We start from the raw sequence: 19,741 nt of genomic DNA, 5'->3' as shown, positions 1-19,741 counted from the left end.
TCAGATATCGTTCATTTTAAATAGCGATCTGAGATGAGTGCTCAGGAACCTACATACCAAATTTCATCAAGATACCTCAAAATTTACTCAAGTTATCGTGTTAACGGGCGGACGGACGGACGGACGGACATGGCTCAATCAAATTTTTTTTCGATCCTGATTATTTTGATATATGGAAGTCTATATCTATCTCGATTCCTTTATATATGTACAACCAACCGTTATCCAATCAAACTTAATATACTCTGTGAGCTCTGCTCAACTGAGTATAAAAAGAGAGATACAAAAGAGAGAGTCAAAGGTAGAGAGATTATGGTTTTGTTGAGATAGAGCAGTGAATGAAGAGACAAACTGAGGGAAAGAGAGATGAGAATGCGATAAAATGGGCTCGTAAAACTATTATTTTCTTTAGTATTTATTTTTTTTATAGCGAATTCAAGCAATGGCAATAGCGCAAGAGATATTTGATCGTGCAACGCTATCGCATTCTCAATTAATTTTAAAGAGTAGGTACATATGCAATAGGTCATCAGTTCTGAAATGAACAGCGAAGTTAAGAAGCCCACTGCAGACAAAGAGGCGCTTTGCTACGATTTTGAGTTTAACGAAAACTCACAGAACGCTTGAATGAAGCCACACTAGAATGAGTGCAGACCGCGTGGCTGCAAAACTTCGAAGAATTGCTTATGCAAATAATCGAGCTTTCTTCTGGCCCCTTGATCCCTTTTATAGTGAGTTGCTTTTATGAGCTTACACTTTGCGTTTGATAATATTTTCAACCGGTATACTAAGCTACACTGAAATACAAACTTCAACAGCTTGTGACAGCTATCGCAAAGTTCTTTATGTAGAGAATTCGAGTTAAGCGCTTCAAGCCGGAGTCATTGGTGCCGTATGTCGTATCGCTGTATCCGTATCCCTAACGTAATCAGCTGTTTATCGTTACGACGGTGAACCAAACCCCAATTGGTTGGCTACGATACGGTTACGACCTTAGCGGCACCAATAATCGATTGCATTGATTCTCATAAGTTTGGTCGAATCAGCTGTTATAAGGTTACCGATACGGTTACCGATAAAGCACCAATGTCTCCAGCTTCAGTGTCTCCAACGGCGACAGGTGGGCGGAAAACGACGCAGACCAATTCGGAGCATAAAAAACTCTACATATTAAGACTACAAAATACTGTTGTTATGATGAGCGATGCGCGAACAAGAAAAAGCCGGAAAACCGGGCTGGCGGACGCAACTGCTTGCAAAACAAGTGGTTGACGTAGGGTTTTGTGAGCAACCAGCGAGCAAACGTTAACGAAGCGAGTTCGAGTGTGGAACACGCGTGTTGTAGTGTACGGAAAAAACAATATTCAGTTAGCGAAAGTAAGCGGCGGCAACAGCCAACGCGAGAGAGAGACCTAACTTTACTCCCAATAACGCCGGAGCGAAGGCAAACAAACGGTAATCAAAGAATTGTTAGTGTGTGTGTGTGTGTGTGTACGTTAGTTGAAATGAGTAGCGAAGGTAAAGTGCAAAGTACGAGGTACCTTGTTGTTGAAAACTGTGAGAGAGAGAGACAAAGAGAGAACGTGAGCGCGAGCGCAAGTTGTGTGTAGAAACGCAATGAAAATGAAACATACGGTTTTGACAAAAAAATTATACTAGCAATAACAAAATAATGGTAGGATTGCCAAAACGCGGAGTAGGCGACATATACAGCAACAATAAAAGCTGCACAGCAATAACAATTGTTGTATAAAAAGAATAACTCAACACCGTTACGCCAAGCAGTATATTCGATAAAAACTAACGGTGTATATATTGTGCTGGCCACAACGCGCATAACACGAAGCACATACAGACACAGCAAACGCGAAGGCATTGCGGACACAAATAGCCAACAATAAACAGAGCTAAAGGCACACGAACAACAGTCAACAACAGGCCAACGAGCCAAACCTTAGTTTAGTCAAAGTTTCAGCGATGTGTTTCAGTAGACAAAGAGGCGATTCCTGCTAAGTACACACGGCGAGTCCTTGCTCGTCGCTGCTAAAGTTAAGAAGGACACAATTTCACTTGTGAAACAAGTTTTTTTTTTTGAAAAAAAATGTGCTAGCGAGGAAAGAATTTTGAAAAAATTTCTGAAAAGAAATACGAAAAAAGTAAGAAATATAAATTTAAAAAAAGTTTGAGCGTAAACGCTAAAAAAAAAATACACTAAAGGTTAGGTATGTATGGGTGCGAAATTTAAAAAAAAAAATTTTTTTTCTCAATGAATTTTGAAAATTTGGCTAACACATGCCAATCGCATACACGTACACACATACAAATGAAGTTAGCATGACTGTGACGAAAAGATGTGAAGCTACAAGCAATAATATGACAGTGCAGTTGTATGTGTAGAGCGTGGTGGACACACACAACGAAAAATTAAAATGTAAATCAATGAAATTATTTAAAATTATTTCAAAATGAGTATTAATTAAGTAAAAGTGAACGTTATATCAAATAATTTGAGCAAATTTTAAAAAAGTTTAAAATCAAAAACAAAAAAAAAAAAAAAGTAACAAATAGTCGTTAAGTCATAGCAAAGCATTTGGTATTGCCATAATATAAAAGTGTTTGTGCAGCAGCAAATCAAGTCAGTACGCGATTGAAAGTGCAAGCGCATAGATTAGGCAAATGATATATTAACATTTAGCAAATAAAAAAAAAAAAAAAAAAATTACAAAAATAATATTAAGCAAAAATGAAAGGCTTGACTTGGTAAAACTTAATAACAAATACGAATACATGCATTAAAATATTACGAAAAATTATAAATAATTTAAGTATATATTTAGTCAATATTGTGAGTAAATGTATTGAGTGCCACTGATTTTGTCAAATAAAATAAGCGAATGATTGGAAATATATTAATAAATATATTCAAAAAATTTAAATGAAGTTCAAAAAGCTTACAATATAGTGACTTAAAGTAAATTGAAAATTTTTTTTAAACAGTGCTTAATATAAAACAAAAATAAAAAAAATTAAAATACGTATTTGAAAAAAAAAAAAAAAAATTTTATTATGATAATAATAATATGCAATAAAAAAAATTATAATCATAGTAAACCAAAAAATAGTTTTTACAAAAATATGTGAATAAAATTTAAAAATTTACAGTTTTTAGCAAATGCTTTTAAGTTATCAAACTTGAAAATTTTTCAAAAGTAAATTAATAGTCCTTCCGCAATCCAACCAATAGCAGTTGTTGATTAATTTTATTTAAATTTTATATTTCCATTAGAATAATAGTGAAATAAAAAATTAGTTTTGAATTTTTTTTTTGTTATTGGTCGTTGTGGCAACGCAAGTGGTCAAATAAAGCTATTCCGTTCATATTTTTATACTCAACTGAGCAGAGCTCACAGAGTATATTAACTTTGTTCGCATAACGGTAATCCGTAACGGCATAAACTAATCGAGATAGATATAGACTTCTATATATCAAAATGATCTGGGTGGAAAAAGAAATTCATTTAGCCATGTCCGTCCGTCTGTAAACACGATAACTTGAGTAAATTTTGAGGTATCTTGACGAAATTTGATATGTAGGTTCCTTGGCGCTCATCTCAGATTGCTTTTTAAAATAAACGAAATCAGACTACAACCACGCCCACTTTTTCGATATCTAAAATTTCGAAAAACCGAAAAAGTGCGATAATTCATTACCAAAGACGGATAAAGCGATGAAACTTGGTAGGTGCGTTGACTTTATGACGCAAAATAGAAAATGAATAAAATTTTGGACAACGGGCGTGGCACCGCCCACTTTTAAAAGAAGGTAATTTAAAATTTAGCAAGCTGTAATTTGGCAGTAGTTGAAGATATCATGATGAAATTTGGTAGGCACGTTGCTCCTATTACAATATGTGTGCTAAATAAAAATTAGCGAAATCGGAAGACGAACACGCCCATTTTAAAACAATTATTTTTTTTAAAGTCAAATTTTAACAAAAAATTTAAAATCTTTACAGTATAAAATTAAATTATGTCAACATTCGATTCCAGTAATGATATGGTGCAACAAAATACAAAGATAAAAGAAAATTTCAAAATGGGCGCAACCCCGACCTTTTTCATTTAATTCGTCTAGAATACTTTTAATGCCATAAGTCGAACAAAAATTTACCGATCCTTGTGAAATTTGGTAGGGACATAGATTCTATGACGATAACTGTTTTCTGTGAAAATGGCCGAAATCGGTTGAAGCCACTCCCAGTTTTTATACACATTCGACCGTCTGTCCTCCCCATCGGCCGTTAACACGATAGCTCCGACTATGACCACGCCCACTTTTCGAATATCGACAATTACGAATAATGAAAAAAATGCCATAATTCTGTACCAAATATGAAAAAAGAGATGAAACATGGTAATTGGATTGGTTTATTGACGCAAAATATAACTTTAGAAAAAACTTTGTAAAATGGGTGTGACACTTACCATATTACGTAGAAGAAAATGAAAAAGTTCTGCAGGGCGAAATCAAAGGCCCTTGGAATCTTGGCAGGAATACTGTTCGTGGTATGACATATATAAATAAATTAGCGGTACCCGACAGAAGATGTTCTGGGTCACCCTGATCCACATTTTTGTCGATATCTCGAAAACGCCTTCACATATACAACTAAGGGCTACTCACGTTTAAAACCCTCATTAATACTTTTAATTTGATACCCATATCATACAAACACATTCTAGGGTCACCCTGGTCCACCCTTTTTGCGATATCACGAAAAGGCGTCCACCTATGGAACTAAGGCCCACTACGTTTTAAATAATCATTAACACCTTTCACTTGATACACATGTCATACAAACACATTCCAGGGTTACCCTACGTTCATTTTGCTAAATGGTGATTTTCTCTTATTTTGTCTCCAAAGCCTCCAGCTGAGTATGTAATATTCGGTTACACCCGAACTTAGCCTTCCTTACTTGTTTTTTTTTTAATTATTATTGTTTTTTTTTTGCCTAGTGCTTGATCGGCTGCATTTTGTCAAGTGCAGAGATCTAAAACTGCTCAGATACCGCAGAAATTACTATCAGCTGAGTGTAAAACTAAATAAATAGAATAGAAGCATACATATACAGCATCAACTATTAAGAGAGTTCATGTTAGATTGAACTGGCCGATCAATAAAGACTTCACATAGATTGATTAAGCCCGTAATGTTACCAGAATTTGTTTGGCATCCTAACGGAAGAACTTTAGAACAGGTGCCAGGACTTATGCTATAGAATAACTTCGCCGTCTTGGCAAAATACTACAAATTTTTTTAGAACCTAGCTTAATAACTAACTCCAGATCTGGCAACTCTGCCGCCCCAGTAGCTGAAGCATTGAGCGTAGTACACGAACACAGAACCTACTCACCGTTTTCTTCCTGCAGTTCGCACATCCTACGTCTGCTTTTAATGACGAGACCGAACTTGTAAACATGTGATGCCAGAAGGCAGCGTCCAGTTAGTGTGCCCATCGTGGGTCTTTAAGTTTTCTCCCTTCAGAGTTATGAGCACATTTTTGAGTCTAATATCGTAGGTTTTGCACATGATCTTAGAAATTTTGCAGCCCCGCGCTTCTGTCCACGACTTTCCTGCTTGATAGATCATATGCAACTCTTGTCTCCTTTTAATTTTTCGTCGATTCAGCGAGTGTTGCACCCTCCTTTGCCAAATCATCGTCTTTGTTGTTACCTTCTATTCCTTTATGATCGGGAACCGAGTATAGTAGATGGTCTCGCCGTAGTGAAGTGCCTCTAATGCTTTCGTAAGGAAACGGTCGCTAACTTCTTTTGCCCACCTTTTCATAAATGCTAAAACACCTTTAGCTTCATTGACAGTACCATTTATGTATATGAGAGTAGAAACCAAGTTTGCATTTCAATGTAACTCGCAAGTTGACAAAAAAAATTCAGGCTTTCAATGTTTTGGTTGTTGGTTTTGTAATTTCCTACGCAAAAAACACATTAATTTACAGTTGTGAAGATGTGGTTCTAATTGCACCAAGCAGTTAAACAATTTAGATATCTGAAGTAAAGAATGTTCTTCAATCGAAGCGTTAGTCTGAACAAGTTTTACATCATCAGCATACACCAGAATGGACATTAATTGTACTAGAAAACATGACGCCCAGCGGATTAGAGGGTTTACCGCGGCAGGTATGCCTGTGGTAAGAGGCGACTTAAATACCGAAATGATTCAATGGGATGTGTAGCGCAACACTTCCAAACGGGTTGCCAGCGCAATTTATAGCTTCTTTAATAGAATTGTCAACCTCACCTACACTTGAAGAATCCTTTTTCTTTAGCAGCCATGGCTCTGGCGATCCCAAGTTCCATAGAAGTAGTGGGTGCGGTGGGATAGCCTAAAGGTACAATATCGTTATTTTAACCATCAACATCGACAACACTCGCCAAAACCTTCGGGGAGAGTCTTTATCATTACAACAGCAACAGCAACTTGAAAACATATGTCTATAAATTATTCTTTGTGTTCTGCTATAGAGATAGGAGGAAATCCGACAAGTGAGACTAGCTTGAAAGCCAAGCATGTCGAGTTTATAGACAAAATTATATAAAAACTAGCAGACCAGACAGACGATGTTCTGCCCTAAATTTGGTCTACCTGCATACATCTTAATAAGCTCTTTCCGTCTAACTCTGCCTCCCCCTCTTATATTTTTCATAATCTTTTATTCACTCCTCCCTCTGTCTTTTTCGATTCATCTATCTCTATTTCGTCTCATTCTATCTCTTTCTCAGTCTCCTTCTCCTACCCTCTTTTCTCTTCTCTCAAGTTCTTCTCATTCTCCTTCATCTCTTATTGCCAGTCCCAGAGGGTGGTCCTAATCCCAGTCCCAGTTCGTCTCTGGTGTAGTTCCCGGAAAAAGGATCGTAAATACTAGTACAGGCAAATTAATACACCAAATTTCAGGCAAATCGAATAGGACGTACATAGGTACATATATAGGTATGTGGATATTATTAATTCATGTCTTTATTTCGGCTTCGCATGCTTATTTATCAGTTTTGCCAGGTTGATGCTACTAAATCGAATATTACAATGGAAATTACTTTAAAGCTCTCAGCAATAGCTTTCATTTGATATCCATAATACACACACATTGTACAGGTATCCGGGTCGACGTTTTGGCCTACATCTCAAGACCCTTGTCACTCAGCGATATAAAAATTGATCTGTACCAAAGCACACATCAACAGCTTTCATTTGCTATCCATATTACACACACCTTCTAGGGGTATCCGGGTCCACGTTTTGGCCTATATCTCGAGACCCTAGTCACACAGCGATATAAAAATTACTTTCCACTAAAGAACACATCAACAGCGGCAATTTGATACCCATAATGTAAAAGCACATCCTAGTATTACCCTAATCCACATTTTGGCCTTTATCTCGCGATCCTAGTCACCCAGTGATATTGATGAAATTACCCTGTACTAAAGCACTCATCAACAGCTTTCATTTGATATCCATTTTGTATAAACACATTTTAGGGGTGCCCGGGTCCACGTTTTGGCCTATATCTCGAGACCCTAGTCACCAATAGGTATGAAAATTACCCTGTACTAAAGCACTCATCAGCAGCTTTCATTTCATATCCATATTGTATAAACACATTCTAGGGGTGCCCGGGTCCACGTTTTGGCCTATATCTCGAGATCCGAGTCACCAAGGGGTACGAAAAATTCTCAGTATCAAAGTACTCATAAACAGATACCATTTGATACTCATGTTGTACAAACACATCACAGGATTACCCAGGTCCACGTTTTGATCTCAAGACCCTAGCCAGAATGGGATCAAAAGTATCGAATATCCATTCCCTGGTTATAAGCTACCTCTCCACCAATTTTCAGCCAAATTGGTTCATCCGTTCTTGAGTTATGTGTAGTGTAACTAACACGACTTTCTTTTATATAGTAGTAGTACTAGTAGTTCTAAAAAAAGATCATAACTCAAGAATGGCTAAACCGATTTGGGATTTCAAAATCAACTAACCATCATCTCTCCTTCCTGTATATTTCCTTAAAATTTCATGGCAATCTTTCTATTCGTTCTCGAGTTATGGAGTGACAATCAAAATGTACACTTCTTTTTATATATATAGATATGCAGAAAAATTAGATGGAATTTTATGAAATTCCTCAATAGTAAGATATCATGAACATCTCGAATTGCAGGTTTCAACGGGCTTCAAGCTGTTGCTGATTTATGGAGAACTTTTTTCTGGACTTTAGCAACTTCTGGATTTTTTCAATGTATTGAATGCACCGCTGCTTTTGTTTTATATGGAAAGAAGACAAAAACCCGTCGCAAAATCTGTTTTTAGGCTGCATAGTTAGAACAGATTATTTGAGGTTTATGCTGTATTTGAAAAAAGGTAAAATGGGCTAAGAAACGACTTACTAAGAAGGTTACTAAATTAATTCAAGTATCCCTGAGCAATGCGTGTAAGCATTAAAACGCATTTTTGTCGCATTTCCCTTCCATAGAGCTTAATCCAAGCGATGAAAGGAAAGCTGGAAACTGAATTTTTTATAAAAACAACATAAAATTGTTTGTGCGCGGTAGCTTTTTAAACATATGGGAATATATGGACATTATGAAGTAATGGACAAAGAGTGAAGTAGCTAAAAAGGGCGCATTTTTCGAAGCGTGCTCAATAAACGTCCCAATTGGATTGGGCGATATTAAGAGAAGCCACTTCGTACCCTGCGCTTGCCAGGCTAAGACTGCAGCTATTAGGGGTGATACAACTGTCAGATCTAGAAGCAGAAAATGGCGTTGTTTCTAAGGTCCTGATTTTTAGCGTTTTTCAGTTTGGTTATTAAACAAACTTCTGAAGTCCTCACGAACGGGGTATGTTTTCATGTTAATACTTGAGCAGATGGAAATTATGCTTCTTGTGTTAGTGGTGCATTCTCTGAATATTGTATATTTGGTCTAGAAAACGTGGAATATTTTCTACGTTTACTAAGTTGTCTAGACTGAGAGAATTGCCGTATTGAAATTTTTTTTAGAGCTTTTCTGAATATTCCAATTAATTTACATTTCGAATAAATAAATTAGAAATTATTACAAATAGTTCCATAAAACCATATTCAAAGAGCATTCGAAATAAAATCGTAATTTCAAACAATAGTTTCGGCACTAAGCGTTTTTGAAAAGATTTTGGCGTACATACCACTCAGTTTAATAAATGTTTGGCTACGAAAGCTTAACCTAAATAAAATTTTAATTGATTTTAGAAAAAAAAAAAATTTTTTTCGAAGGGTGTCCTAAACCTGCTTACAAACGAAGGGCGCATAGCTTAATTTCTTAAAAGAAAGAAAATCTGAAATATCCTTCGGTACAAAAATTGCCCTATCCAACTTGCATTTCAATTATGGTTTTGGTTGAGGTTGAGCTACAAAACTGCATATACAAAAATTTCGAATTTTTAAAATTTTCGAATTTTTTTAAGATTTTAACAAGTATTTTTATTGATTTGGCTATAAATCTACATTTCGGTTTTCTTTGAAGAAATTTTTAAGATCGTGCTACAAAGCATAGAAAACATAAAATCAGAAAATTCTAGATAAGAAGCTGAAAATTTTTGTAAAACTTTCTCAAATTTTCGAATTTTTTCGAAAAGCGGAAAACTTTCGTAAAACTTTCTCAAAATTTCGAGTTTTTTCGAAAACGTATATGAGGTTGGATTGCATAGCTTCTGTTACAAAATTCATAGCAGTTTTTTCGGATTATAAAAAAAAAATTCTGACGAAATCTTATTGAAAATGCCGCTGCTACAAATTTCTGTGTTTGCTGCGTTCAGATATATTCTTATAAGCATCCATTGGTCTAGAGCATAAGTCTACAAAAATTTAAATTTATTGCCTTTTACATACGCAATGAAAGCACAATTGTGCTATGAAATGCAGACTACTGGCGTAGAGGCTTAAAATTCGGCAGTGGAGCCAGAAGCCGGTTACAATGCAACCTAAAGGGGGAAAAATGCGACGGATTAGGTTAGGTTGAACTGGCCAGTCAATAAAGAACTCAACATAGACTGAAAATGTCCATAGTGTTACCAGAATCAATTTGATGACCTAACGGAAGAACCCCAATCAAGTATCAGAAGGTATATGAAAGAATACTCGGTCCTTTTAGCAAATACTAGAAGTTTTCTAGGACCTAGTTTAACTGGTGCTTCCAGATTGGGAAGCTCTGCCGCCTCAAACAGCTAGAGCCTTGACCTCGCAAGCGCATGGCATGGACACAAAATGTGCTCAACCGTTTTTTCCTGCAGCTCATTCTTCCAACATCTGCTAGTACTGACGAGGCCTAACATACAAGAATATGATGCCAGAAGGCAGTATACAGTTAATATGTCCATCACCAGCCTTATGTTTTCTCTCTTCAGAGATATGAGCCACTAATTTCCGATAAATTTGCAAAAACGACCCTTCAAGAAAATTTATAAAGCTAAAAATGTTCCAAAAAATTATCACACGCGAAATGTAACTATTTATATGAATCTTAGCTACACATTTGCAGCCATCCTTTAGAATATGGATTCGCCTTTGTCGGACTATTGCGCTCCAATTGTCTTTTTCGATATGAAGTACGAGGTTGTTATCCCGGACAGGGATTATTGGTTGAAGGAGCCGACGAATCTGAGCGACAGGCTGCAGATATATACTGACGGCTCCAAACTGGATAATAAGGTGTTTAGTGGTGTTTTTCCACCTCAACTAGGGTGAAATCTATCCTTTCGCCTACTCGATCATTTTAGCGTCTTTCGGGCGGAGATGGCTGCTACTAATGAGTCCGTTGATCAACTAAGAAATGCTGCTCACGGCTATAACTAAATTAGTATTTACTCTGACAGCCAGGCTGCACACACGTGAAGTGTCTTTGGAAGGGGGACATATATCTCTGGTGGTTGGACTTATAACCGGCCACATAGCAATCGGGAGGCATGCACAACGACTGGGTGTTCCCTATAATGACTACTGCATGAGGTGCAAAGGCGAAGAAGAGATAGAAACAGACAAGCATTTCCTGTGCGATTGTCCTGCGCTTTGGCGCAAGAGGAAGAAATTTCTGGGATCTGCCTTCTTTGCCGATCTTTGTGAGTTGGAAACTAAAAAAATACTCACGTTTCCTGTATCGACCTGTTGGTTTGAGTAGGAGAGAGATGCACATGGTATCACAATGGAACTTTTATGGGACCAAGTGCACTGACGGTCGAGCCGGTGGCCACTCTAACCTATCCTAACTTAACCTAGAAACGCATTTCACTCAGGAACGCATTTGGCCCATTTTTACACTTGTTAATCATCATCATCACATCATTACAAAGAAATTTGAACAAATAATATAGTCCAGGTTCGAGTTCTAACCAGAAGGGTTAGAGCTCTGACTTTATGTGGAAATTATTCCGCTTCCAGATAATTACCCTCAAATGGTTGCACCGAGTCACTAAGAGTATACTTGCAACTTTGAAATATTATTATTTTTGTGCATTCAATTTAAAAAAACAATTTATTGATGCTATTGCTGAAAACTGTTATTTTTACAAATAAACTAAAATAATAAATAAATAATGCAGAAAATTTGAATAAACGTGATAAGGTGTAGATAACTTGAAAAATAAAGAAAATTTAAAAGAAGCGTTATGTAAACTCCTTTATAAGCTGAAAATAGCCAAGGAGTAACAAGAATAATTCTTCAAAGTGAAACAAAAAAATTTAAGTAAAAAGTTCTTGAAAATTTGCGCTGTCATCACAAACAGGAAGCTCTAGAACAAAATTTTCAGCTGATAAGAGCGTAACAAAAACAAAAAGTTAAAAAAGAAAAGGAAAATAAATAAAGTGGATAAAAACGAAAAAAAAAATGTGTTAAAAAGAATGCTAAGCAAAAAGTGAGCGCGACACTTCACAATAACAGCTACTAACTCCACCAAGGACCATCAGTGTGTAGAACAAACGCAAGGCAGTCTTCGGCACTCATTGAGACTTAAGCATCACAAAAGCAATTTGGCAGACTGTAGAATATACGGAACGCTTGAGTGACACAGAGCCATAAACAAACATACTAAAGAATAGCAAAAATAAAGCAAGAAAAAAATAAAAATAAAAAACCAAGGTAAATTACGTTTACATGCTACAGTGTGAACGGCGACAACCGTCCAATGAGACGCCTAACAAGGCTAAGATAAACAACACAAAGTAAAGAAGCAGAAGAGTAGAGACAAAGTGAAAACGAAGTCCATAGAGTCCCTAGAGTAGTGGAAGAGCAGCAGAGCGTGCAGCAAATTGATTTGAGTCGTAGAAAAAATCGCAGGTGACTGGTGGGAGAAGGTCCTGACTACGCACGCACTCACATACACAAATTTGCAAACAAGCCAAACATCACCTTAATCCTCTGGGGCAGACACAACGAAACGCAAGCAAAATAGAATCAAAAGAAAATTGAAAAAAAAAAAATAAAGCTAAAAATAGCCTGCCAGTTAGGCAGCCTGTCAGTCGACCTAAAAGTAAAAACACTACGAGCCAACGAAACAAGGCAGCACACAGTGCAAGTTGGGTGGCGCGAGATTGTAAAGAGTGCAAGTGAGGTAGCAGCGCATAGTGGTGACTATATAGTTTTAGGGACAACAAAACAAAAGCAAAAACTAAATAATTTGGCGTAGAGCAAATACAAAGCCAAACAGAGACTGTATGCTGTTAGTTGTTGTATTTGGTTTGTTAGCTTAACAAAAAAACTTAAATAAGAATATTAAAGAACGATTAAAAAGACACGAAAATTTCCAAAGAAAAATTAAAAATAAATTTAAATAAGTGTTAGAGTGTACGTGCATGAGAATGTTGATATGATGTGTGGAAAGGTGAAAACGTGAAAAAACACAGCAAACATACAAACGTACAAGGAAGCGAATATTGGAGGTGCTATAAAGTACAGAAAATCTTCACGCTTTAAATATTCAGCAAAGAAGGCAAGCGTACATTTAGCGAAACAAATAACTTAACCCACACTAAAGAAATACCAGGCGTGCGCTACGAATTAGATTAATGCGACAGCTGCGAACCAATCAATGCTAAGAAGTTAAAAGCTGTCAATAAGCTGCTAAGCGGCGAGGGACCACACACCCAAAAGTTGAACCAAGAAAAGGAAAACAAAAGTTAAAATCTCTTTTATGCAAGATTGGGTATAACAAAGTATCTCTAGAGAGTGCAAACTGTCAGCTTAATCGGAAATTGCGTGAAATAATTGGATTTCAAACAGGAGATGTGCGTCAAAAGTAAATAGGTAAAATTAGGAACAGGAAATTCGGAGAAATTGATAAAAATTGCGTAGTAAAATCAAGGCTCAAGAACAATCTAAATTTGTGTGTTTTCGATAAAGCAAAAGCGCCAAATGCAGCCAAACGCGTTAAGGAATACTAAATAAATCGGAGTACTACTTGGACGAAAAGCTGAAGAAAACGCGTGCAAGATATACCTAGACTGGAGTTATAATATAAGCAAAAGTAATATTTCTATAGAATATTATTTTATATTCTATATTACTGTTGTTTGTAGAATACCAAAAGGATTGAAAACTTTGTTAGAATAAAGAGAAAATCGCAAGCGTTAATTTGTACTGTCAATTATTTCAGATATCATGCAATACTGCGCTTCTAAGGCTGAATAGTTCCTCAAAGATATAGACAAACACTAAGAGCGGTCACAAAACATAAAGTTCATATACCCAGCAACATAAACGTTATTAAAATGAAGAACAGCGAAATCAGACAACAACGTTACGAACAACAGGCGAAGCCGTGCTTTTAAAAGTATGCTACATACGAGTTCCTCAAAAGTTTAACAAAACAAGAGCAACAAAAAAAAAAAAATTGCAGCAAAATCAGCTAGAGTTACGCTGTAGAAAATTCTAAAGGTAAAAAGAAAATTGTTAAATAAGAAAACCAGTTTAAAATCAACGACAGCCTAGAAAATACAAATCGCTGCACTTGGTACACAGATACCACAGACTGAAAGTACAGCATTACAAACACGAAACGGCCGATACAAAATTGAATATCGATTTTGTGTTCACTGATATATAACAATATTGGCAAAAAACAGAAAAGGCGTAAAGAGCAAGAAATACAAAAAAGGAAGTAAATCATAAGAAAAAAGCGTCGACTGTCGTAAGCACAAGCAGACAACGCAGCAGACAAAGGGAAACCCAAAGTCTCGCGTGGTGTACTAGTGAGCCGGGCGCACTTAGTTTCGTTACGATAGCCGGTGTTGGTAATGAAAGCAACGACTAAATAAACGACGCACAAAAGAGCGAAGTAAATCAACCAAACAATAAGAAAAAATAAGCTAACAAAAGCAAACAAACAACTAAAATATTATTGTAATCGCTAGGATTACAGCAATACAACTACCATAGCGCTATGTGCTACGTCTTTGGAGTGCCAACAATTCAGAGCGAAACGAGCTCAACTAACAAGAAAATATAATTGAAGTTTTGTTCAAATTGCCATTTCAACGGCTTAGTTATCTTTGGCAGCCACGACGTTGACGACAAAAAAAAAAACAAAAAACAGCGCTGAAGAAACATAAAAAACAGCAAGCGCGCAACAAACGGAAACAGTTGAACATAAAACCCGCGAAAGGCCATTAAAAGCACAAAACGAGAAAAAAGTAAAGTCAACGGCCAACAAGAGACGTTAAACGAAGTACAAAGAAAAGACGAAAACAAAAAACCTCAGCGGAAACGTTATTTTGGTATTTTGGCAAATTATCAAAAATATCCCAACATAAAGCAAGGATAACTTCAAGGAACTTAAAAAGAGGCAGCGCACTAGCAAGCCAATAAAGCCTGCAGGCATAATCGTTAAACATAAGGTAGCTATCAACAATTTGATAGCAAAAGAAAAATTTCGAGAAAAAGCAATTTGAGTTGGTGATTATAGACGGCGTCGACAGCGTTGCCAAGAAAATTACGAGCACAGCGCAATTTAGCGTGTGCAGCGATTGGTGAGTTTAAATTGCATATAGCAGCAGTGCGCATACGAAGCATAAAAAGTTCCTTAAAGCATTACGCCGCCGATCGAGCAGAGCACGTATACAGCGAAATAACTGTACTGTATAAAATAAAATAAAAACTCATACAAAATTAACACAACGAGAGACTGTGAGAGAATGAAGACTTTTGTGCGTCAGGGTAACGCTGTTTAGGCTTAGACGTACTACCCAAAATCCTACCTGGTACCCAAATACCCAGTAGCAACCAAATACACGCAAGCCTCCCTAAGCACAACGATTTAGTTGCAAACAGCCAAATATCCAGGACCTTACCCATAAACAAGCAGAAAAACGAAAGTTGCCACGATAACCCCGAATATCCCAAGCTTTTGGAATAACGCGCGTTTTCTTGGCCTCTCACACACGCACTCACTACAAACTCAAATTCTTCTCCCGCAAAGTAGTAACAAAAAATTCCCAAAAATAGCGCGCATAATTGAACGCTTGCGTCGAATCAACAAAAAGAAAATGTTCTACTCGCTCGTGCAGACCATCGTTTGTGTGCTGCTCATACAGGGTGGCCTCTATGCATTGCATTTGAATGGTCCCAGCGGCACGAGTACGAATGTTGGTGGCAGTGTGAGCGGTGGCGGCGTAGGCACAAGCGCGAGCGCCTCTAGTGGCATGCAGCGCACAACAGCACCACTAAGCGATAGCGGCGTGTATCTTAAGAGCGCGTCAACAAATAACAACCAAATGCTCAACATACTTTCAGCTACGCAGCATGCGCAACATTTACACGCTGGCGGTAGTGGTAGCGGAAGCGGTGGTAGTAACGGAGGTGGCATTAGTGGCAGGGGTGGCGGTTTTACGCACACGCTCAGCAAATCAGCTGCTAGTCCTTTAGATAACGCCGGACGACTGTCACAAGAGCTGGCTGATATTGCGCAGCTGGAGCGAGAACGCTTAATGTTGCTTGGGTTAGCTAAGCAAACAGCGGCAGAAAACGTTGGTAAAGGTCATCATGGACGCCCCATCATTACCGGGCGCATACAAATGAGTCCCGCTGAAGAGGTTGATGGCAATTATGCGTCTCTATTGTTGCAACAGCCGCGTGGTCCGTTATATGGTAGCATTGTTAAAGAACCTGCACCTGTAGAGGAAGATGAGTATGCTGATGAGGAGGGCTTTGGTGACGCATATCAGCACGAACGTTTGCATGGTGGCGTGCGCAGACGTCCTGAAAAGTATGAATATGGACGTATAGTACAACCAGCGGATCGTGAAGAATATGAACAAGCGCAGCGCGTTGAAGAGTTAGATGAGCTTATAGAAGCTGAGCCCGAGATTGATGATATGCTTACAGATTTGGATAGCTATCAGTATTTGGATGAGCTCTTACCACCGGAACAACGCAATTTGTGGGGTGAAGACGCATTGGCTTATGCTGTTGTTGGCGGCAATACGCGCCCACATCACTTGAACGATGGTTTACCGCTACTATTGAATCCATATCGCACGCTTGAGGAATTTGAGGCAAATAAACCGCATACATTGCAGGAAATTTTTCAAAAAGGCACGAATAGCGGTGGCATTAAAGAGCATGAACGTGTGGGGCATAGTCAACAAAATGCGCGTGAACAGCAAGCGCGTGCAGAGTATCAAGTAGAAGCGCAGCGCCAGCAGCGCGAGCCACAACATCACCAGACGCAGCAAGAAACACAACAATCGCAACACATCTTCAAAGAAGCTGGCACTAAACAACGCAATAGTGGCTATGGCAACGCTGGCTATCCCTCGCATATGCAACTAAAGTGGCAACGCAAGCGTTCACAACAGCAACAACAGCAGCGCCAATTGCATCAATGGCAGCGCAATATATTTGCTCAACAGCAAAAGCAATTGCATCATTTTAATACGCAGCCACAACGTCACAGTAAATTGTCGCTGGCCAATTCAGAGGCCACCGCAACTAAACATATACAACCAAATAATAATAACAACAACAATAAAAATGTGGCAAGCGCATTTCACGCTATGACGCCACAGCAACAAAGTTCCTCCTCAAAGCTCACATCAAAAAATGATGCGGTCACAAAAAGCGAGCAGCAGCAAGACCAAATACAGCGAACGCAGCAACAGCCAACTGGCGAAGCAAATGCTGATAATAATGTCAGCTCAACATCGACTTTGACAAAAACTAGTGCAAAGCTAAAAACACTACAAGAACAGCAGCAACAACAACAACACACCAAACAACAACAGACGTCATCATTGAAGCAAGAATCATTCTTGCATCTAAATCATAAGCGTTCGGGTAGTATTGGTAGCAGCGCTGCTGGTAGTATGTCTACATCGGCTGCTGCGGCGTTGAATAATGGCTATTCATCGATGGCGAGTCAATTGATGCTGCGCACAGTGCGAGGGCAGCGGCAGTATGATGTGCCACAAATTGGTGAGTAAAATATATATACTTTTTCTTGATTACTGTGCCTAAAATTTAAAATTTCATAAAAGCTTTTATAAAAAGTAAGGACTTCTAGAAAAGGTGAGCCTAAAAGTAGGCTACGCTTAAGTAAACGCACGTTTTGTTGGATTTTTCGCGCTCAATCTCATTTTGTGGGCCGCAAAGGCTGATTTGGTTCACAGCTGAAAAGTTATTGGGTCACACAAAAAGATATGCCAACAATTTTTTGCCCATTTAATACAGCATACCTAAGCTTCAGCTCAAGACAATGACAATCAATGATAATAAGAGAAAAAAGCTGACGCTGAATTAGTTACTTTTCACAGAATGAAAAGCTCAGGCCCATACAGTATATGTACATGCAAAATTGTTCTAGAAAACTTTCATTATTACATATTTATTGTAAACAAAACTCAATGCGAAGACCATTAAAAAAACATGTTGCATATTTCAAGGCGCATGTTATTTCTACAAAGAGTACTCTAAGTGAAATTTTCCGGCGAACCATTTGGCAATCTACGAAACAGCATTTTACTTGTATGACTTGTCTAAATCTAGAAGAGTAAGAATTAATTTGCTCCCACTTATTTAAAAATCCTTAAATTGTTGCGTAATTAAAGAATTAATGATGGTTTTTAAAGAAGTAGATTTCAGACAAATTTAATTGTTTTAAGTGATTCTGAAAGTATTTTGGTGTATCGTGTGTAGTATAATATTTTTATGGCGTTTTCTTTTCTGAAGATAATGTCGCCCATTGAATTTTTCTCAGCTCTCCCGTGAGCTCATGTGTTCTATTCACAAAATAGTTTCCATCGAATAAGAAAAGGGGTCTCATTACCTACAAATAGAGCAATTTTGCATAGCGCTGGATAACCTAGCTCAGAAGTGAGGACTTAAGAGTGCAACATGAGGGTAACATTTTTCCTGAAAAGAAAACGCTAAAAGTGATAGATCTAATAGAAACCCATAACCTTATTCTTTAAAAACGAAAGATTAACTATAAACGCAATGCCCAAGATCATTTGGACAATAAATAGATGATTTACATGGCATAGTTTAAGGTGGACTGTAGGTATTTCAGGATTCCGCTGGGGTTCTGTGGTCTGCTCCTGCATAGATGAGCCTCGAGCCAGCTCAGCAAACGTTGGGCGGACACCACTTATTGCAGGGTAGCAAGTTCCGTCTGGCTGGAAGTGTTTGGTAGGAGGTCTGCGAAATGATCGGGTTCACTAAAGCCCATATCTCAATGATTATTGGGATTTTTACAGGACATTTTCCAATGGGAATCCATGCGCTACGTATCACCCCAACTTGATGCAGCTATTTGGAGGATGATGAGGTGGAATCATCGAGTATTTTTATACTTGGCTGTCCAGATTTTGCCAGAACAAAGTGAAAGTATTTCCAACTCGACTCACTTGCATCTTCGGAGGATTTATCCATGGTTGAGATCGAACTCATTCGCAGATATATCGTTGCTACGAAATGACTTTTTAAGAAGTTTATGCTTAAGTCACCGTTATTTTATGTGTTATCGCAACGTACCTTTATGTTGTTCAAGTGAGCTTCGCCTACCAGAGTAGCTACCATCTAACCTAAACTAAATTTTGCGTATTATTTAACAAAAAAATTGCTTCAAAAGACAACCGCTAATATTTGTGACTGCTCTACAATATATACATCTTTTTCTATTTACTAAATCAATTTCAACTTCATTATGTTCTATTGTCAAAATAGAATACGACATTTTCCGCTGATTGAAAAAAAAAAAAAAAATTGTGTATATTACTATGTCATCTTGACAAACAGCCACTGGTTGATTGTGAAAAGGGTGAGCTTTTTCCGCAAGAAAGAGTATTTCATTGATTTGCTTTTATTTTTCTGTTATGTATATGAGTTTACTTAGGGTTGATAGCAGTTATTTTTTTTTTAAGTTTTTTTATTCAATTTTAAATTTAGTCACATAAAAAGTCTAGTATTCGGATTTTTTTTTCGCTCAATAAACTTTCTTTGTGTATACAAACATTTTGCCCACTAATTTCTTGTTTAGTCAATTGCCACAACAAGGTTGGTTTCCGTTTGATTTCTAACCTTTTTAGTTTGGATTGATAGCGCTTGATACTCCACCAGAGTCATATGTGCTTACTGCACAGGAAATTACTGTCTGCTATATGTTTTTGTATATATCTTAATATATAAAAAACA

The 19,741-nt window shown here is 37.5% G+C and overlaps 1 protein-coding gene across 9 annotated transcripts in view; it reads left to right on the top strand.

Moving 5' to 3' along the window:
- Positions 1 to 1,323: 1,323 nt before the first annotated feature.
- Positions 1,324 to 19,741, top strand: part of jeb (jelly belly) — a 252,509-nt gene continuing 234,091 nt past the window's right edge. The window contains exons 1-2 of one of the 9 annotated variants that reach the window (XR_010950563.1): positions 1,324 to 1,455; positions 11,661 to 13,050. Coding sequence is in view for 5 of the 9 variants with exons in the window: in XM_067771449.1 (XP_067627550.1) it covers positions 15,598 to 17,524 (1,927 nt within the window). In the remaining 4 variants the exon portion in view is untranslated. The other 8 variants (XM_067771449.1, XR_010950562.1, XM_067771448.1 and 5 more) reach the window with 8 other exon arrangements.

The sequence above is a fragment of the Eurosta solidaginis genome, chromosome 3 (genome assembly GCF_040869045.1).
Source record: "Eurosta solidaginis isolate ZX-2024a chromosome 3, ASM4086904v1, whole genome shotgun sequence".
Classification (NCBI taxonomy): Eukaryota; Metazoa; Arthropoda; class Insecta; order Diptera; family Tephritidae; genus Eurosta; species Eurosta solidaginis.
This window is presented reverse-complemented; position numbering and strand designations above follow the sequence as displayed.